The 22,678-nt window shown below is 42.6% G+C and overlaps 1 protein-coding gene and 1 non-coding gene across 2 annotated transcripts in view; both read right to left on the reverse strand.

The window, feature by feature from the left end:
- Positions 1-22,678, reverse strand: part of SPIC (Spi-C transcription factor) — a 116,106-nt gene that overhangs the window by 10,640 nt on the left and 82,788 nt on the right. The window contains exons 2-3 of the mRNA XM_075553206.1: positions 4,471-4,564; positions 2,616-2,728 (exon numbers count right to left, since the gene is read on the reverse strand). Of these exons, the coding sequence (XP_075409321.1) occupies positions 2,616-2,728; positions 4,471-4,564 (207 nt within the window). The remainder of the gene's footprint in view (positions 1-2,615; positions 2,729-4,470; positions 4,565-22,678) is intronic.
- LOC142452066 (U1 spliceosomal RNA) lies at positions 18,886-19,049 on the reverse strand. Its single transcript, XR_012785129.1, has one exon. It is a non-coding gene; the product is annotated as a U1 spliceosomal RNA (small nuclear RNA).

Below are 22,678 nucleotides of genomic sequence, written 5' to 3' on the forward strand. Positions count from 1 at the left end.
GCCCCTTCCAAGTGTGGGGTGCATTAAAGTCAAGGTTAGGGCTAGGCCTAAAGTTAGGGTAGAGTAAGTCTACCATTGGGGTTAAGAATAAGTTGAGGGGTACAATTAGAGCTAGGATTATGGTTAAGGTTAGTGTGAGGGATAGGGACAGCCAGACTAGATTTTAAATATGTTTAACAGATAAATTTGTTTTTAATAAAGGTGTTAATTTTCTTTAAATCCTATAAGAAATAGCAATTAAAAACTTAATTTGAGGGAGAGTAGAAGGTGAGTGGGTTGGAAAGGGGGAACCGATTACAAGGATCTACATGTGACATCCTCCCTGGAGGACGGACAACAGAGAAGGGGGTGAAGGGAGACGCAGGATAGGGCAAGATATGACAAAATAATAATTTATAAATTATCAAGAGCTCATGAGGGAAGGGGGAGCAGGAAAGGAGGGGAAAAAAAAGAGGACCTGATGCAAAGGGCTTAAGTGGAGAGCAAATTCTTTGAAAATGATTAGGGCAAAGAATGTACAGATGTGCTTTATACAATTAATGTATGTATATGTATGGATTGTGTGAGCCCCTAATAAAATGTTTATAAAAAAAGGAGAAAAAATAGGGGAAATAACTAGGAGGCAAAGAGCATTTATAGAAGTCTAAATACAGGCATGTACATATGTAAATATATATATGATGGGGAAATAGATCTATGTGCATATATTAAAAATTAGTATTAAGGTATCAGATGGACATTGGCCCTCTACTCAAGCACTCCCTCAATGCAAGAACCCTTTGTTCTATTAACCTGGCATTCCATGATGCTCACCTTCCTGTCATGATTGCTGAAGATGACAAAGTGGGTGCATAAGCAAATGTGAAGAAAGCTGATGATGCCTGGCTATCAAAAGATAAAGCATCCGGGGCCTTAAAGGCTTGAAGATAAACAAGGGACCATCTAACTGAGAAGCACAAAGCCCAGAAGAAGCACACTATACACCTCTGTGATCATGAGGTATCGATGGTATCAGGCATCAAAGACCCTTAACAAAAAATCATATCATTGTGAATGAGAGGGAAGGCAGAGTGGAGACCCAAAGCCCATCTGTAGACAATTGGACATCCCCATACAGAGGGGTCACAAGGAAGAGACAAGCCTGTCAGGGTGCAGTATAGCACTGATGAAATATACAACTTTCCTCTAGTTTTATAATGCTTCCCCACCATCATGACCTCAATTCTACCTTACAATTTTGGCTAGACCAGAGCATGTACACAGGTACAGTTAAGACCTGGAAAGACAGAATGCAGGACAGATAAACCCCTCAGGACCAATATTGAGTAGTGATACTAGGAGGGTGAGGGGAAGGTGGGGGGAGAATGGGGGAACGGATCACAATGATCTATCCTCCCAGGGGGATGGACAACAGAATAGTGGGTGAAGAGAGACATAGGTTAGTGTAAGACATTAAATAATTATATAATAAATTATTTTATAATTGTGCTGTTATGTAATAATAATTTATCAATGTAATAAAATACTTTATCAATTGTTCATGAGGGAGGGGTGGGGGAATGAGAAGCTGATACCAAGGGCTCAAGTAGAAAAGAAATGGGTTGAAAATGAGAGCAACAAATGTACAAATGTACACTTGACAGAATGGATGGATGTATGGATTGTGATAAAGAGTTGTACGAGGCTCCAATAAAATGAGTTTGAAAAATAAAATTTTTTTTAAATCTTTGTTTTTGAAAAGTAAAATATTTACATATGAACAAGTTAACAGTGCAAAATTTACCTGAAAAGAATGGAAAGACAGGGACTCCCTAAAAGACAAAAGGCATAATAATTCCTGGGCTAGTCGGAAACAGACCTGCACTCAGCCAGGCACTGCTCCGACGCAGTGTGGGCCGCCCCTGGAGGCCAGTGTTTACATTCATGAAAGCACTGTCAAGAGACAGTTTAAAACAATAACCCCTGAAAATATAGACCCAACTAGCATGTTTGTAATAAAAAATATAGGTACAAAGAAGAGGCTTTGCTGTGGGCAGCTATAAAGGGGACTCATGGCTCGCATAGTCTTGTTGCAAAAATGATAGTTTACATTGCCATGACTTACTGTACAATTCCTAACAAAATACACCAACTATTTTACAACACTTGATTCACACTGAGAAACTGCTTTGGGTGAGTCTGCTCAATTCTGATTTTATTTCATCTAAGCTTCCATTTTGAGCTAAAAGTACACAGTGCCGGAGTCAGAATTTATTTGATAGCCGTGTGTGTGTGTGTGTGTGTGTGTGTGTGTGTGTGTGTGTGTGTGTGTGTGTGTGTGTGTGTGCTAGCGCGCTAGGGAGCAGCAGCAACCTGAGAACCCGAACATGCCACCTTTCTGGAAGTAGTTCCAGCGAGTCGAAGCCTGGATGGATGTGGACGGGGCTGGGGGATTATGGGCGGTTTGCTTCAACACCATTGCAGACAGTCAGCCCCTCGGACTGTCTGGCAGGTTTCCCATTGAGCCTGACGGCTGTTGCAGTCATTGCTGTCCTTAAAGCGGTCACACACCAAATGGAAGGTTGACGCTAAAGAGTCACCTGCCGTTTGCTACTGGGGCTGGCGCGTGTACTCACGATGATGGTTTTCCAGGTACAGGCAGGCTCCTCCGCCGGTAGCACTCCAAAGCAGCTGGGGCTCCCTCGGACCTGAGTGCAGTGGTTGATGAAAGCCAGGTAATTTTTGTAGTCTACGTGAAAACCAGACAAAGCCAACATTTGTACTTGTTTACCTGTCAAACAGCTTCCTGTCTTGCCTCCACCTGTCTTGCCACGTTGTCTTTCCTCTCCCGGTGGGTAACGACATGACCCTGGCATAGTCCACCTCCCTTCCTCCAGTGCATGCTCACTGTGGGCGGAGACCTGTGATGGCTTTTACCCATTCAAACAACAAACCTTGCATGATTCCGTCTGTCCCATGTATGGCAGGGTGAGTGGCTGCATAGGGTTTTCTTGGCTGTAAACTTTGACGGTAACAGATCACCAGGCCTTTCTTTCGTGGCACTGCTGGGTAGATTTTAACCCTGCCCACCTTGAGGTTAGGACACAGTTGGTTATGGGTTTGGCTGAGATCCGAAAGGTCTGAAGTTTGAAGCAGCAGCCACTCTTGGGGGTAAAGACGAGGCTTTCTACTCCCGTAAAGAGTTTAACAGTCTTGCAAAGTTACAGCGGCAGTTCTACCCTGTGGCAGACCCTATGGGGTCACCATGAATTGACTGGATGCCAGTGAGTTTGGTTTGGTTAAATACGTTCACCACCTCCAAGGGACCTATCTCCCACAATACCCTGTGTGTAAACACAAATGGTAAAATATTTACATCCTACCTGATGCAAAGGGCTTAAGTGGAGAGCAAATGCTTTGAGAATGATTGGGGCAGGGCATGTGCAGATGTGCTTTATACAATTGATGTATGTATATGTATGGATTGTGATAAGAGTTGTATGAGTTCCTAATAAAATGTAAAAAAAGAAAAGAGGAGAAAAAAAAGAAAATGATTAGGACAAAAAATGTACAGATGTGCTTTATACAATTGATGTATGTATATGTATGGATTATGATAAGAGTTGTATGAGCCCCTAATAAAATGTTTTTTAAAAATTTACATCTTGTCTAAAAACTATAGTTACTAAAGTCTACAAGGCAGGGAGGGGGTGAAGGTCTCTCATCCCCCAAATAGAATATGTTTATAAAACAAAACAAAAAACACCCAACTCACTGCCAGAGTTGATCCGACTCATCGTGACCCTATAGGACAGGGTAGACCTGCTCCTGTGAGCTTCTTTCGCTATAACTCTTACCGGAGTAGAAAGCCTTCTCTCTCCTGCTGCTTTCTCCTGCAGAGTGGCGAGTGATTTAGAACTGCCCACCTTGAGGATCACAGTCCAACCATCCACCACCCGGGCTATGTAAGCTCAATTAGAACAGGTGTAACTGTCTTTTCAGAAATGTTGAAACAACATGTCCTATTACATAAATAGAGGCGCCCTGGTGGCGTAGTGGTTATACATTGAGGTGCTCCTCAGGAGAAAAACGAGGCTTCCTACTGCCCAGGAAGAGTCAGTCTCAACTCACAGGGGCAATTCTGCCCGGTCCTATCGGGTCGCCGTGAATCAACATCGACTGGATGTCAGTGAGGAGGATTTGAAAAATACGTCAAATTTTTGTCAACCAGATGAGAGTCAAAGGGGCAGAGATTTGTCTTTGCATTTCTGTGTGGCGTGTCACTGGCCACACTCCGTCTTTTTGTTGAGATTTTGACCTTTGAATTCGGCTAGGTGATTTGTTACTTGGGCGATCACCTTGGGTGATTTGTTACTTGCTAGAGAAACAATCCTAGATGCCTTGGGTAAGACGTCTCTTTCTGTTCATACACGCACATGAAACCAAAGAGCCATTTGCCTTACAAGGGGGGAAGGGATGACTTATCTTTACCTGGAGAGTACTGGAGGTTGCCTGTTGAATGTTGCCTCAACACATCAAAAGCATCTTCAAATGCTTGCCCCAGCTTGTCTTGTTCACTACACGCCTATTAGAACAAAGTACCAGCTAAACTGTTATCTTGGTAAATAGTATTTGATCCACAGGAGAATGTCTTCATTTTGTCACTATTGGCATGCTGGCTCAGATCAGTCTTGGGATCTGCTCTGTGCATTGTAGGGTATTTAGTGGCACCTCTGCTCACTAAATGCCAAGTGCCCCCTAGAAGGCAAAAATCAAGCCTCTGTAATACACTCAGAAGAGAAACAGTTTCTATGATTTGGTGCCCAGACACATTAGAAGCCAGCTCCTTGGGAGATAGATGAGGCACAAAAAACAATATTGATTCTATAGTATAAGATTGAACACCCTTTGTGGACTAAGTTTAGCAGGGGATTATAGAGCAGGGCAAAGTGACAGAAAAAGGAATCAAAGAAATATCTTCAATTGAGCAGAGCCTGTGAGTTATTACTTAAAAATGAAACACTTAAATTTCCAAAGCATGTCTGTGAAGACCTTAAATAGAGACATTTCCCAAATCATTCGATGACCTTACTAAGATGATCTTTATATGATTTAAAATGAGAAACTAGAGATTCTTAAATACCAACTTACCATGTTTGATTAATAAATTGGGTGATTCTGGGGAAAAAGAAAGTTTGAAAAAATAATTAAAACATGATCTTTACTGTGTCACTGAATTAAAATATCTGCCTGAAAAATATTTTCTGAAAGGACTTTATATAACTCCAAAATATCATATGAATTTTCTCTAATGAGCAGATTCTTTCTACAAGACATCCTATTATCTTTGCTTTTCTCTTATTACAAAAAATATATTAAAATGGCTAAATTGAGTTAGAGCTTTAATTTACATTAAATTTCATTGCCTAAACCACTTCTTTATGAGAAAATATGAAAATAGTTCAGAGCATATACCAAAACAGAGCATTTTTAAATTCTTGACACATCATAATTTTTGCCTTAGTATAACTCAAAATAAAAACAGCCCACTGACATCGAATGGAATTCCAACTTAGTGACTCTATAAGACAGAGTAGCCCATGGGGTTTCCTCGTCTGTAATCAGGAAGCAGATATCCAGAGAGTTCCAGGTGTGAACTTTTGAATATCAGGCATGAAACATGAAAAACCACCGCACCAGCAAAGCAAAGCTCCTTGTACCTTACTGAGCCACCGGGACATTTGTATCAAGGGGCCTTCTGAGATTCTGTCGAAAGACATGCTTCTTAGCTCAGTAGAGTACATGTCTGCACCAACAAAGTCCATCCACGGACTCCCTAGAACCCTAGGTGAAGAACTCTAATCTGTTATCAGCTTTTTATTCTTAGTCCTGGAATTCAGATTCTGTGCTAAACAGCTGTGTTCCTAGGCTCACATTCAATGCTGCTCTCTAAGTCCTGGGCTTTATGCCCGGCACCGTGAGCTCAGTGCGCCCATGTGTTGCAGAGGACAACCGAACTGGCAAAGCCACCTCCCAGTGTTTAAGAGTTCATTTAGCACATCCAGCAACTCTTCTCAGAAAACCACGTGACACTTATCCTGCAAGCATAATGAATGTCCTCTTTTTAACATTTAACAATGGCCAAATATGAACGACGCCGTGGGCATGGCACACACAACGTACCAGTAAAACAAAGATGTCAACCATCTGAATTCAATTATTCCCAGTTATAAAAGAATCTGAAGAAAATCCCTAAGCTATTGTCTTAGGTGAAGGGTCCCTAAAAAAAATAAACAGGAAATAAAAAAGGACAGACCAAAAAAAAAAAAAAAGACTTCCAAAGTATGTATAAATAGTAAATTGACCAAATTCACTATCACCTCCTCAGTACCGACTCATAGCCAACCTATGTAGGCCAGGGTAGAACTGCCCCCTGAGTTTCCTAGACTGACTCCGGTCAAAGAGTAGAAAGCCCAGTCTTTCTTCAGGGGAGCAGCTGGTCGTTTGGAACTGCTGAGCAGCCCAAAGCCAAGCCAGTACGCCACCCAGGTCAATCCCTTGGATGTAAGTAAACCTCCACTCATAAGCTCCGAAGCAAAGTGTACTTTGAATTGCGTGCTGCACACGAAGCTGCGTCCTTTCACTAAAAGACTTCCAGTTCACTACGAGGATCACAACTCTTCCAGAGGGGAGAGAACTGTTCCAAACAGGATTGATGGCTACAATCATTTAATATAGTTCCTGAAACAGAATGAGCCATCAATGAGGAACACTTAAGCCAATGGGGAAAATTACATTTTGAAAAACAAACTGAACACTTACCGGGAAGAATAGTTCAACTCTTTAGGAAAGATGCCTCATTAACATAAGATTTGTGAAGAGCAGACTTGTAGGAAAACTCATGGCAGAAGCGCCTTAAATAGCTGTTTTTAAGGAAGTACTACGAAAGGGGATTTTTTTAAAAGGCACAGTGCCTTTCCAATTTCTATTTCATGAGACAATCAGCGAACACTAGGAGCTCTTATTTTGAAACTGCAGATCATCTTTTGCACCCGCTGGGTCAAAAGCAATGAATGTTAAGAAGCCCTGAGAAATCCCTGCCCAGTACAGAACTGCAGCTCAACCAGCCTGCACATTGGAGAAAGCTCAGACCGACGCAACTTTCAGGGAGTCTTCTTGCCCAGTGCCCAAGTCCTCGGCTGCTACCTGGAAGGTCCCTCGTTCCAACCCTCAAGCATGCTGCGTGAGATACAATGTACTCAGCTGCCCAGAAAAGCCTGAAGTTCTACATTGTCATAGGGAGTCAGAAGTTAGAATCAACTCAACAGTGGACAATAATAGCAATATACAACCCATTTGCGTCCCACTATTAACCGAAAGGTGGGCTGTCCAAAACCACCCATTCAGCACAAGGACAGGGAAACGACAGCTAAGGTAAATGTGATTAGGTCGCCACCAAGCCCTTTTCCACGCACGGCTTCCATTTGCTGCAGAGTAGCACGGCTCCCTAGGTGTGTGGGGGGGGGTGGGGGGGGCGCCGGGCTGCTTCTTAATTGAAGCAGATTGATTACCAGGGCTTTCTTCCTGCTGGGCTACTGGATGGACTGGAACTTGTAAGTTTTAGGGTAGTAAGTTGAGATCACAACCACTGGCTGGCGAGCTAGTTGATCATGCCTAGAAGTGATCCGTTTGCCAGAATAAGTCCCGTTCCCAAATTGAGCCTGGGAAGCTTTTCTCGGCTCGCCTGGAAACACCCTAGAGCCTCCTACCAGGTGGGCACCAGGCTCAGCTGGGCTGCCTCCTTCCCAGGAGGAGGCCCCTCCCGCCCGCTTACCTGCTCATGGGCCTGCTACCTTGCGTCTAAAAGGGCCAGACGCCAGGAGTCTCGGCTTTCCCGGAGATGTTCCTCCTCAATGATTCCAGCCATTTAAGTAGTTGTGGAATTTAGCCGGAGGGGAGATCCTGTGGGTGGGGAGTGTAGGTGGGGGACTGGATTTTAAAATTGCCTCAACTGTCGCATTTGCATTCTTATAAGGAAACAGAGCCTCTGATATGGGACTATTGTTCTAAATCAACTACTATTTTTTTAACCTAATTTGTCTTGCAAATGTCAACACTGGGTCCCGACTGAAAGGTGGATGATAGCATCCACAACACCCTAGCTCTCCAGCCACCCAGATCTGACAGGAGACACATATGCTTTTTCCTGGGGTCCAGTCAGGAGCCTACATAGGAAGCCTACTCCTCCTTACACTTGTCTTAACCATCCACAGGATCCTGCCCCCAGCTACGACTTCGCGGAACAAGATCGAGCGAAAGGAGGGTACAAACCAAGTCATCTATAGAATTCCAGCCAGTGTATGTATTGAGAGGATATTAATTGTGTTTGGGAGAGTGGAGAATCAGGCAGGGAGCTGGGGAGCTAGGGAGCGGTAGGCGATAGGGGCCATCTCCATGGTGGGGGGTGGAATCTAAGAGGGATCCCCTGGGCTGAAACCAAAGCTTCAGTGAGTGTAAACAAAAACGCACAGATGCAAAAACACCAAGCCCCAAACAAACTCACTGCCATTGAGTCAATGGCGTCTCATAGCGACCCTATAGCACAGGCTGGAATTGCCAGAGACTGGACCCGTTGGAAACGGTTAAAGCCCATCTTTCTCCCTCTGAGGGGCTGCGGGTCTTTTGGGTCCCAGCCCTACTCTCCATCACTCGGCCACCGGGGCTCCTGGGAAGAGGGAGGAGCAAGGTTGGGAGGCAGTTGGTGGGCGTTGTACCCCATCGTGCCAGTAGTTAACACCACTGAATCTTGCCCTACAAAACTGTGTTCACAACCGGGTAGAGGAGAGGAGGGAAACGCACACATGTGAAATGACTTGACTGACGCTAACGTTTCTTCTGTCCTGTGCAAGATGAGTTTGCAGCTTTGCCAGCTGACAGTCCCCACTGTGCGTGTCTGAGCGGTTACGGCAGCTGCCAGCAGATGCTGTTTGCTGATCACGGGCAGGAGCCCACTCTAGTGATGAGGCTTGGTTTTTTAATTTTACCAGCACATCTCTGCGCATCTGTTTAAAAAGAGAGGGCCGAGGAAGGGAAACCGGCTGCTTCCTTTAAGGAATCCATGATATATGTACAAACGTGCTTGACACATCAATGTATGGATTATTGTAAGAGCTGTGAGAGCCCCCAATAAAATGATTAAAAAAGAAAGAAACGAAATCCACGATGCTTATTTTTTTAGTGCTGGTCGTTACTTTATCAAAACATAAAAAACAAACAAAACATAAATCCTTCAACAGCTTCCCCGAAGATAAACGATTTTTTTGAAAAGAAAGGAAAAAGGTGACAGGAGCCCGCAGAGCTTCTTTGCCTGAGATGTGCAGTCTTTGACCTTCATCTTTCCTTCACTGCTGCCACCGGGGCACACCTTTGGCGACAGCACCCTTCCTTGTGAGGTTTGCCTTTGTTTCTGGTCACACTCAGAACCACTAGGAAGCCTGCCATTCATCTTGAATATGGAAATGCTCATCTTGTCCTTGTTTCTCTCCACGTCAGGAAAGAAAGAAAAAGAACATCCTTTTAATGCATATATACCTGCACTTTGTTCTAAAGATTTGCGCCTTTTTTAATAAGACGGAGAAGTGGTAAAAAAGAGAAAGGACGGAGAAAAGCCTTACAGTTCAGTTTCCTCATCAGCTGGATTGGGTGTTCAGAGGGGTTCTCTTGTAACATGTATAGTGCTGCTTATGTCTCAGAACAGTATCAAATGGATCAACTGGAGTGGCCGTTGCCCCCTCTCCAGCTGTGCGCAGAGTGTGTGTGGAATAAAACGGGAAGTTGTTTTCACCAAAATGAAAGAAAATGGCTTCCATGGCAAATTGTATGTTCTGTATCTTTCACCATAATTTAAAAGAAAAAGGTTCCTGCATGCGTCTAGATATTCGGCAGAGGAAACCAGGGAAGGACCGTGCAGGAGTGGAAACGCAGCTGCCTTGTCCACAGCACAGGAAGAAAGCCAGTGGCAAAAGCAGCCGCAGAGGCAAGTTGGGACCCACAGCTCCAGCACCAAGCTATTCGAATCAGAATTCGCAGATTCGTGGTGACAACTTGCATGACCTCATTGCACAGAGGAGGAATCTAAAACTGAGGTTCAAACGTGTGTAGTGCTTTTCTAAAATGCAGCTAGCTGCTAAGGAGACCTGGGCTGGGTCTTTGTAACATCTCTCTGTCCTCTCCAAGGCCGCGCTGGGGTCTCTAGGGCAAGTTCGCAGCCCACGCAATAGGCCCAGTAAGGCTTGTCACTTGGTGTTGACTCAGTAAGCATTTGAAATAAATACATTGATGATAGGATAGATAGAGAGAGAGAGATAGAGAGATAAAATAAGTAAATAAAAAGGTAAATGAATGATCAAGGGACTTTATAAACCAGCATTGACTAAATTTAGAGTTTTATTCTATAAGGTGTTAATATTTTTTATTTTGGAATTTACGCTTTGGGGAGTCACGGGCAAATATTTTACAGTAACTCTAGTTTCAGAATAACTGTGGGGAATAATTATTGACCCTTGGCCAAAGAACAAGTTCTTCCAAATATTACTCCCTGGATGTCTCTGTTGACTCATCAGAGAGCAGGAATTACTTTTTTGGTCACCAGTCAGTAAAAGATCATCAACCAAACAAACAAATAAATAAATAGATAAATATATAAATAAATAGAGAGATCATCAATGTTATCTGGCTATCAATTTCCTGCCTGTTTTGCCTCTTAGCAATGTAGCCAGCTATAGGCATTCTATAGAGATTGCATTAAAGCGCCTTAGGACAACTGCACTTGAGCAGGGAGACTTTAATAACCACATTAAATAAAGTAACTTGGGTATTTTGACCCTATTTAAAAATTAGGAAAGAGAAACTCAGTCATGGGGTCCTTTGTGGGAACTAAGGTATAACGATGCCTTACCAAGGGGGGACGGGGAGAAAAAGAATGAAACAAAAACTTGTCTTCTGATTCCTAGTGACCCTGTAGGACAGAGCCAAGCTGCCCCCATGGAGTCTCCAAGGCTGACAGCTGTACAGTGACCCTTGGTGTCATGGTGGGTTACATATTAGGTGGCTAATTGCAAGCTGACCAGTCCAAAACCACTAACAACTCTATGGTCCTGGGAAGATAGACAGAACCCACACATATCATTCAGCCTGTCCAGTGAGTCTGAATGGACTCAATGGCAGTGAGTTTGGGTTGTTTGTTTGTTTGTTTGTTTTTAATTTCATTGTGAGTCAGAGTTGACTCAATGGCAGGGGGTTTTTGAGTCATGGAAGCAGAGGATCCCTTCTTTGTTTGGATGAACTGAGCACTTTAACTACATCATCCAGGCTCCCGAAGGTGCTTTAAAGGGCGCTTTGCAAGGCAACTTGAAAAGGAGATGCAATAGTGCTTCCAGTACTTGAGAAGCCGTGGCTTCTCTTCTCTTCCTTGAATCTGAAGATGCTCCTCTCCTGGAAGATAAAAAATATTTGCACTCATTTTCCTGAGAACCCTACACAGACCTATCCACAGACCGATTTAGGATCCCTGACTATATTTAATTTTCAAAGACCTCTTCATTAAGGTCTAAAGTCTTTAGGACAGGCCTCCCCACCCCCCAACACACACACACGCACACACACTGTGCATCTTTCCTTTTTTCCCCTTAAGGGACAGAGACACCATTGTTTCCCTCAGCCACAGAAGTGAGCTGAGTAACAGGCTATAAGGACACTGCAGAAATGACCCCTGATTGACAGTTTTGCTTTTGCAGAAGTTCATTGTCCTTAGTGGCAGCTAAGATTATTTTTGGAGAATCTTAAGCAACAAGGCGGCAGTCTCTAAATCATATGGTGCCAAGCTTCAGGTGGGAGATTGCATTTTCTGAGAATAGGGAACTGCAGAACCCAGGAAAAGGGAGATCAAGTTGAAGTCTAAACTAAACTGTAAATATTCTTTTGCAATTCCCATTTAAATAACAAAATTGTTTGAGGGATTGAAGAACTGGATATTAGTATTGGTTAGATATATACTCATTGAAAATAAAAGACTTGCTAATAAATGAGGGAGAACATGCTAAAATGTACATGTTGACGTAGAACTCACAGAATCATAAATGATGAGATAAATAAGATAGTTCACCGTCACGCTCATGTTACTTGAAATGGATTTTCCTTGTCTTTTATTTGCAATAGGTAGGATGTACCTAGACGAATGTTTTATTTGCACTTAAAAGAAAGTATATTTTGCAGTTACGAATGTGTGATTGTTTAGTGCCCTGTCCACTACAATTATGGATTTGTCTATTTTCCCCTTTAGTTCTGTCAATTTTTGCTCATGTGTTTTGAAGCTCTGTTATTAAATGCATACTCATTTAGAATATATGTGTGTGTGTGCGCGTGCTCTTGATTAAAGAAGCCATTTATCTTTCCTTTGGGGACCCTCCATGTCTACTTAGATATTAACTATATCAACTTTCTTTTCATTGGTGTTTGCATGATACATATATTTACTTTCAACCTGTTTAATTTATCTATATCTTCATATTTAATTGGGTATTGCCTTTTAATATGTTTTCATCATTTCTACTGTTTTTAGTGATAGGGTCTTGGTGGCACTATGGACAAAGCACTGGGCTACTAACCCCAAATATCTGTGGTTTAAACTCACCAGTTGCTGTGCTGGAGAAAGATGAGGCTCTCTGCTCTAATAAAGATTGACAGTAAGGACCAATAATGAGAGTAGCACTTCCAGGAGGGGAAGGGGAAGGTGGGGGAGAAAGGGGGAACCGATCACAGTGATCTACTATAACCCCCTCCCAGAGGGATGGACTACAAAAAAGTGGGTGAAGGGAGACATCGGTCAGTGTAAGACATGAAAAATAATAATAATTTATAAATTATCAAGGGTTCATGAGGGAGGGAGGGGAAAATGAAAATGAGGCACTAATACCAAGGGCTCAAGTAGAAAGAAGATGTTTTGAGAATGATGATGGCAACAAAAATGTACATATGTGCTTGGCACAATGGGTGTATGTATGGATTGTGATAAGAGTTGTACGATCCCATCAATTAAATGATTAAAAAAAAAAAAGATTGACAGTCTCAGAAACTTGAAGGAGGAGTTCTACATAGGATCACTGTAAGTTGGAATCAACTGGATGGCAGTGGGGTCAGCCTTTTTAGGGTTTAATCCAATTTAGTGATTATTTCTAAGATTAGTCTTCAGCCTCTCCTCTTGCTATTTGATTTCTATTTGTCCTACTTCCTTTATGTTTCTTGGTGTTCCTTTGCTGACTTCTTCCAGATTAAATAAGTGTTTTTATTATCCCAGTCTATCTGATCTGTTAGTTTTTTATAATGTGATAATGACATATTTGTACTTTTTTAGTGGCCTCTCCGGGAATTACAACACACATCCTTAATTTATCAGAGTTTTATATTTCATATATAATTTCAGAATTAGCATATAATTCTAATATCCCCTCCCATCCTCTGTGCTACTCTTACTGTAGGTTTGATTCCACATATGTGATCACAAGCTATCATGTGAACCTCAGTATAGTGTTGTGAGATGGGGTTCTTGTGCCTCAACTGAAATTGCAGTTTCTACTCCTCGCTGTGTAAATGTAGCCTCTTAGTTGCCCCTCTGTTAAATGTGAATAATAATTTTACTTAGCACATAGTATGATTAAGTCTTTGTCATATGCTTCGGACAGTTTTGGCACTTCATTAACATGCAATACATGTCTTCTTCTACTTGATAATTTTTTCACAAATGAGGAAGCAGAGGTTTAGAGAAACCAAGTTCTTATGCAAGGTCACATAGCTTGTGAGAGATGAAGGTGAAGGTTTTCAAACCCGGTTTATCTGACTTCATCTAAAAGTCTACCCACCCTTCAACTAGACTAGACTTTGAACCCTTACATATGGAGTGAAAATAAGAATGAAAATGTGACAATGACCTATGTCTTATCGATCTTCATAGGCTTAGTAGTGAAGGAGAAGAGTGGCATTACACCCTAACAGTTGTGATTGTCATCACAATGACTCCTACTTTACTGGAGCTGATAAGTGATAAGTGGCAGAGCTAGGACCCAAATCATAGTCTTCCCAACAACTAGCTTATCCAGACAGTCTCCATGCATTCTATGCGTTGACTGAAGTTTAGTAGCCCATGCCAGTGCCACCAAGGAGGCCTGGTGACATAGTTGCCATGTTGGGCCACGCTTACTCTGTGGAAGAAAGGCAAGACTTTCTACTCCTGTAAAGAGTTAGAGTCTTTTAGGGGAGAAAAGGAGGTGGGGAGTGGGGATACAAGTGAATTAAGCTGCCCGTCAATGCCCTCTGATCATAGACTGGAGATATCATGCACAGTGCATTGGAAAGTGGGTCGTTGCCAATGCAGTTAGGTTAAAATATTATCTCCCTTTTGATTCAATTTAAATTTGTTGTACTTTTTAATATTTTCTGCTTTCTTTTTGATGGACGTTTTTGTTTTGCTTCGCTACTGTTAACTAGCTGGGTTTTTGTTGTTATTTTTTTTTCCGCTATAAAATCCAGGATAGGTAAATCTATAGAAACAATAACTGGATTAATAGTTTCTTGGGAGTATGGCAGGGGAGGTTGGGGGAAAATGGAATGCTAAGTACAAGAAAGAAAATGTTCTAAAATTGATTGTGGTGATGATTGTACAACTCTTCTTAATATGATTGAACTATTTAGTTGAACAATATGTAAATTACATACCAATAAAACTATTTAAAAAGGAGAGAGTTGAAGTCTCTGGGGCAGTTCTACCCTGCTCTGTATGGTTGCTATGAGTCAGCATCTACTCTATGTAAGTGAGAAAGAGAGAGAGACCAATGTCACCATTTGTCTGTAAGTTTGTGTTCTGTAGTGGCTTGTGTGATGCAAAGATGGAAAGGGTCAAGGACTTTGTCTTGCTTGGATCCACAGTCATTGTTGCTCAAAGCAGCAGTCAAAAGATAAAATGAAAGTAAACAATCAGCCATCTGGCTCAGAAGCAACCAAACCCACGTGGAAGAAACACACCAGCCTGGGCAACCACGAGATGTTGAAGGGATCAGGTATCAGGTATCATCAAAACAAAAAATCTTACCATAGTGAATGATGAGGGTAGTGCAGAGTGGAGACCCAAAGCCCATTTGTAGGCCATTGGAGATTCCCTTGCAGAGGGGTCTTGGGGAGGAGACAAGCCAGACAGGGTGCGATGTAGCAACGATGAAAAATACAACTTTTCTCTAGTCCCTAAAGGCTTCCTCTTCCTCCCCACTACCCCCCGACCAATATCATGATCCGAATTCTACCTTGTAAGTCTGGCTAGACCAGAGGATGTACACTGGTACAGCTAGGAACTAGAAACACTGGGAATCCAGGACAGATGATACCTTCAAGGACCAGCGGTGTGAGTGGCAATACTGGGAGGGTAGAGAGAGAGTGGGTTGGAAAGAGGGAACCGATTAGAAGAATCTACATGTGCCCTCCTCCCTGGGGGACGGACAACAGAAAAGTGGGTGAAGGGAGACGTCGGACAAGGCAAGATATGACAACATAATAATCTATAAATTATCAAGGGTTCATGAGGGATGGGTGAGTGGGGAGGGAGAGGGAAAATGAAAAGCTGATGCCAGGGGCTTAGTGGAGAGCAAATGTTTTGAGAATGATGAGGGCAATGAATGTACAAATGTGCTTTCCACATTTGATGTATGTATGGATTGTGATAAGAGTTGTATGAGCCCCTAATAAAATGATTTTTTAAAAGATAAAATGACATTGGGTAAATCTGCTGCAGAAGACGTCTTTAAGGTGTTGAAAAGCAAGGTTGTTTCTTTGAGACTAAGTTGTACCTGACTCAAACCATGCATTTTCATTGTAATTGTAATGTGAAATTGGACAATGAATAAGGAAGACTGAAGAATTGAGACATTGGCGTTATGGTGCTGGTGAAGAATACTGAAAGTACCATAGACTTCAAAAAACAAAACAAATTCGTTTCCCGGGCGGCGCACCAAAAAAAAACAAAAACAAAAAAAAATCTATCAGGGAAGTTCAGTCAGCAATCTCCTTCTAGCAAGAATGGGGAGGCCTCATCTTACATACCTCTGTACACTCAAGCCTCTATGCCATTGGGGCTCGGAGAGAGAAGGGCAAGATGGAAGCAAGTGGAGATTTGTTAGTCCTTTTGTGCTGAACCATGACCAATCATGTGCAAGGACACAGATGAATGCTGAAGATCAATTGTCGTATCTGATTGCATTTTAGGAATGATATTTTTTAACCAATTATCCATCAAATTGACTTCAACCCATGGCAATTCCACGTGTGTCCGAGCACAGCTGTGCTCCACGGGGTTTTCAATGGCTGATTCTTCAGAAGCAGATCACCACCATCCCCACTGGCGGGCTAGAAGGAATCAGCAGGAGCCTTGGTGATGTCGTGGGTTACTCATTGGGTGGTTAACTTTAAGGTCAGCAGTTCAAAACCACCAGTTGCTTCACAGGAGAAAGGTGAGGCTTTCGACTTTCATAAGGAGTTGCAGTCTTAGAAAGCCACAGGGGCAGTTCTAATCTGTCCTCTTTGGGTCCCTAGGAATTGGGGAAATGGCTCAATAGCAGTTACTTTGGTTTATTGAGATTGCAATGTGGACAATCAATTCCTCATGACCTGACTTTGTATGACTTGGAAACAAATTCATCAGCTTTGCCAGGTGTTATTTTGTTTTTAATGTTGTTTCATTTGGGATTGGAAAACATTAAGATGACCAATCATATTGACTAACAGGAGAAGATATGAATCAATGGGAGTTACTATTGGTGAGGGTCTAAATTAGTAGAAGCACTTAGAAAACCAATTAATGGCAGGTCAAGTTTAATATCATAATGACTTTTTCAGGCATTGACCCAAAACAAACTTTCCTACATGAGTGAGCACCAAGATGAGATCTGCAAGCAAACTTGATAGATGTGTTGGTGGTGGTTGCATTAGATGACATGGAGTTAATCCTGACTCATGGTAATCTCATGCAAGCAGGGTAAAATTGGTCCATAGAGTTTTTCAGGTAGTGAGTGACCTTGTAGATTGCAAGGACTATCTTGTGAGTACCCTTGGGATGACCAACCTGTAGGCCAGTAGTCAAGTGCAACTACTTGCTCCATACATGTATGTATGCATACCCCCAGAGTCAGCAGTTCGAAACCACTAGCTGCTCCCCAGGGAAAGATGAGGTTTTTGACTCCTGTAAAAAGTTAATCTCCCCCAATAAAATGATTTATTTTTAAAGTTAATCTCAGAAACCTACAGAGGCAGTTCTACCTATCCTATAAGGTCACTGTGGGTCAGACATTGTTGGTATATGTATACAACTATAGAATTGTATAACCGCTATGGAAATCAATATGTTTTCTTAAACAAATGCAAATAATACAAAGATCCTGCAATCTTTCTACCCGCTATACACCCTAAAGAAATAAAGAGCAAAACATGCACAGCCATCTGCTTGCCTGTGTTTATACACACCTGTGTTTATATCATCAATATTACATACAAGTAAAATTTTGCTGAAGATCATCCAACAAGGGCTGCCAGTGGTTCAGGCTGGAGTCCGAAGAGGATGTGGAACAAGAAATATCATTGCTGACATCAGATCGATCTTGGCTCAAAGCAGAGAATACCAGAAAGCTGTTTGCTTGTGTTTTATTAACTACGCCAAGGCCTTCAACTGTGTAGACCGGAACAAACGAAGGACAGCCTTGAGAAGCATAGGAATACTAAACACTTCATGGTGCTCCTGTGGAGCCAGTACTTGAAGCAGGAGGCAGTTATGGGGTGTATCAAAGTCGCCTTTTCTTTACATTTATAAATCTGTATGTCAGGGAAATAATCAGAGAAGCTGGATTATACGGAAAAAGAGTGCAGCATCAGGATGGGAGGAAGGCTTATTAGCAATCTGTGGTATGCAGATGACACAACCCTGCCTGCTGAAAGTGAAGAGGACTTGAAGCACTTGCTGATGGAGATCAAGGATTACAGCCTTCTGTATGGATGAAAGCTCAATGCAAATTAGATCCAAATCCTTGCAATCAGACTGACTGGTAACGTGATGGTAGATGGAGAAAAGATTAAATTTGTTAATGATTGTATCTTCCTTGGATCCATGATCAATATTCAAGTAGCAATCAAGAAATCAACAGATGTATTGCATTAGGTAAATCGGCTGCACCTCTTTAAAGTGTTGAAGAGCCAACGGGGTCACTTGGAGGATTAAGGTGCACCTGACCCAAGTTGTGGATTTTTCAATCACCTCATATGCAAACAAAAGTTGGACATTAATAAGGAAGAACAAAGAAGAATCAAGGCATTTGAATTAGGGCCCTGGGAAAGGATATTGAAACTGTTCTTGGGCAGCTAAATGTGTCTTGGAAGAAACACAGACAGAATGCTCCTTGGAAGAGAGGATGGTGAAACTTCATCTCCTATACTTTGGACATATTATCAGGAGAGACCAGTTCCTGGAAAAAGACACCATGCTTGGTAAAAAGGAAGACCCTTCTTTAGAGTTTAAATTCTGAGCACCCCACTTGCAGAAGACTATGATGACCGTGAAAACCCAAACTCCATTTGCAGGATCCCCATGGAGATTAAGTCTCCATTGAATTCCTTCTGTTCATTAACTAAGGATGTTAATCACCTTGGCCTCAGGCCAAGCAAATTGGAAAGTAGATTACCTCCACCTCTTCCAGTCAGCCCAGAGAGGGGCAATCTCTTAGGGCAGTTGTTCTCAACCTTCCTGATGCCTCATATGACCTTTTCATGCAGCTCTTGATGTGTGGTGACCCCTAACCATAAAATTATTTTCTTTTTTTTTAGGGGAGAGCGCGAACGCAGTCCCCCACTACCACAAATTATGCAGTCGAGTTTCCCACATTTGGGGAAATCGCAGGGGTCAGCACATCCGGAGTGCAATGGATAAGCCTCGCCCTGGGAAAACCACCTTCGTGATCATGGTATCTCCCCTGCCAGGTAAGTATCATAAAATTATTTTCATTGTTACTTCATAACTTAATTTTGCTACTGTTATGAATCGTCATGTAAATATATGATACTCAGGAGGAGGTATTTCCATTGTTACAAATTGAACATAATTAAAGCATAGTGATTAATCACAAAAGCAATATATAATTCTATATTGTGAAATGTGCATTTCTAATGACAAATAAATGAAATCTTGTCGTGAAGCACGGTATAGCATGGGCAACAGTCTTCACGCCGAGTGCTCGTATGTAGGTGTATCTGCATGTGGGCGGACCTGCCTGGAGACCGATAGAGGAGCGGTGTCTGGTTCCTAAGACCACTGGAAAAATGTCGACCCCTGTGAAAGGGACATTGGAGTCCCAAGGGTCACTCACGCCCACAAGTTGAGAGCCAGCCGCTGTCTTAGGGGTTTGACTGGTGTGTCTTTAATGGAGATGACCATTCATAGGGTCACATGTTCAGGAGTCATGCCCTGCCTTGACTGTCTTGGTGGCAGTCCCTGAGGCAGTCTTGTAAGTTCTTTTATCCAACGCTACTTACATGGCCGAATCCGTGGGCATTTCCTTGGCACCAGGCCTTATTTAAATAGAGTCCTGACGCTCTCTCCCCCTCCCTTCCCCCTCCCCCTTCCCCTCCCCTCCAAAGGAAAAAAAAAATAGAGTCCTGACTGTGACTCTTTTGACACCATTATGACCTCATGGTGGTGGCATGCCTCAGCCTGATGATGGGTCTTTGTCCCATTTAAGACTTAATAAATATTATTCTTAAACTATATTTGAGATTTGGATCTATTTTATACCCTAGTCCATGAGCTAGACTGACAAAACAGCTGAAACAATGGGTTCAAATAGAACAATTATAATGATTACATGGGGCCATGCAGTGTTTCATTCTGCTGAGCCTAGGGCCACTGTGAGCCAGAATCAACTTGGAAGCACTTAACAAAGTGGGCATATAATACAGAGTGAGCCAGGAGCCTGAGTAAAGAGGGTTTCTTAGAAGAGGGTATCTAGCTGCTTGCAAGGTTACATGGTTGCTTTGGACCATTGACAAAAGTCATCTTGAGTCCACCCTCCCTGCAGGCAGAATTTACTTCTAAATACTTCAATGTTGAGTTGATATCTGAAGACTATCTAAAGGATAATGTGTTAGATGAGAAGCCTGCTTCACACAAATGAACAAGCTATCGCTGATGTCATCAAACACTTAGTGTGACTTGCTCCCATCAGAGAAGGAGAGATCACTTCCTGTTTAAGGTCAGAGTAAAATACATGGACGAAGTGGACCATATTTCAATTCCTGCAACTATAAATGCACATAATACATCATGACATGGGTTTAGATGATGATTCAGCTTCCCATGAAGCCAGGAGGAGACAGTATTGAGTGTAATACACATGTAGCTGAGGAGGCGATCCGAAACCAACATGCTAAATATCATATGATGCTCTTTCCACTCTTTTTTTCTAATCTCACCATTGTGCCTGTTTCCCGCAGAAGGACCTTTTCATATGATTGATTAACTGGTTGCTGTAAGGTGCTATCTGGTCGGTACCATAGAATGAAATCTGCCCAGTCTTGTGCCATCATCGTCTTGTCCTCGCCCATCATCGCAGCCGCCGTGTCAACCCATCTTGGTAGGGTCTTTCTCTTCTTTTGCTACCCCATCACGTTACCAAGCATGATGCCTTTTTCCAGGGACTGATCTCTCCTGAGAACATACCCAAATACAGGCGATAACGTCTCCTCGTCCTTGCTTCCGAGGAGTATTCTGACCGGGACAGGTTTGTTTGTTCTTCCGGGACAGGCTTGTTTGTTCTTCCGGGACAGGTTTGTTTGTTCCTTTGGCAAGCCTTAGTACTTCCATTCCTCTTCTCCCGTCCCATAGTTCAAATTCTCTTCAGTCTTCCTTCTTCAGTGTCCATCTTTCACATTACATAGGAGGCAATTGAAAATACTATGGCTGGGGTCAGGCACACCTTAGCCCTCAAAGCGATATCCTTGTTCCACGACACTTTAGAGAGGTCTTGTACAGCAGATGTACCCAATGCAATATGATCTCTGACTGCTGCTTCCAGGAGCATTGATTGTGGATCCAAGCAAGAAGAAATCCTTGACAACTTCAATCTTTTCTTTTTTCTTCTTCAATCTTTTCTATTAATTTAATATGCTCTATTCTGCTTGTGTTGTGATTACACATTGGACTGTGATCCCTAAAGTCAGCAGTTCTAAACCACTCACAGCTCTGTGGGAGAAAGACAGGGCTTTCTACTTCGGTAAACAGTTGTGATCTTAGAAACTCACAGGGAGTCACTATGAATCAGCATTGATTGATGGCAGTGAGTTTGGGTTTTTTAGATAAAGTGCCTTTGATAAGGTTAGAGAAGAAAACGAGAAAGCTGTTAAAGAGCTTTTTCAAGGAGTCCAGGCAGTGAGATTGGTTTTTCCTTCTGGTTAACAAGAAACCCTAAAGTTGGACAGCTAACCACTAACTGGAGTTGTTTATACACTCGCCAACTGCCCCCCGAAAGAAAGATAAGTCTTCCAGTTCTCGTAAAGATTTCGTTTCCCGCTATGGTGCGGTCTCCATCTCCCCGTCAGTCATGAGGTACTCTCCATAATCTCTTCATGGTGGGATAGAGAAGAAAGCATTCGTTAGAAATGTCTAATAATGAACAAATATGGTAAGAAACATTATTAAGACAAATCTAAGATTTCCGTAGCTGTATAAGGGACCGGCAAACTCTTGAGCTGTACCTCTTGTACAGATACCTTCGGGCCAAAGTGTACATGTCTAGTGAGTAATTGGGATACCATATACATCAATTACCCAGTCACTACAAATACAAACTGTTGGGTGTGCAACAATTGCAGAGACCTATGATAATGCAGAATCATAAAGTGTGATTGATTCTTGTAAATGGAGGTGAATCCTTTCAAAAAGATTCTCTTATAGAAAAATACCGAAGGAGCATTCCTAGGAAGTGCCAGATGTGCCCCAGATTGAAGAAGGCACTTCGGAAGAAGGGAAGAAGGAGTGCCACCTAACACTACTGCCACAGTAGGACTGAGCAGCATGCACTGTTCTGCACCACTCCGTGACCTGCCGATTCATCAGGCCCGCGTGCCCATTGCCATTGTGCCACAGGCAGTCAGGAGTGATTGCCGCCTCTGCAGGGAGTTTGCACAGTTTGGCTTAGAGTCTGAAATGGAATTGGAAAGGTTATTCCAAGAATTGAGACGCAACCCTGACCACATTTACCAAGCTTATTTAAATGTGTCTATTAATGTTGTTGTTAGGTGCCCTTACATCAGCTCCCATCCATAGGGACTCTGTGCACAATGAAAGGAAATGCTGCCTGGGCCTGGGCCTGGGCCCGGGCCTGGGCCGTCCTCACAATTGTTCCTGTGCTTGAACCCATAGCTTCAGCCGTGGAGCTCATTCATCTCCTTGAAGACCTTCCTCTTTGTCGTTGTCCCTCTATGTTACCAAATCTGATGTCCTTCTCCAGGGACATGTTCTCAAGATGGAGTTGTCCCAACAATGCCTCCAAGGAGCGCTCTGGCCTGACTTCTTCCCCAAACAGATGGTTTTCCATGAGACTTTCAATCTTCCTCTCCAGCA

Source organism: Tenrec ecaudatus, chromosome 6, assembly GCF_050624435.1.
Source record: "Tenrec ecaudatus isolate mTenEca1 chromosome 6, mTenEca1.hap1, whole genome shotgun sequence".
NCBI lineage: Eukaryota > Metazoa > Chordata > Mammalia > Afrosoricida > Tenrecidae > Tenrec > Tenrec ecaudatus.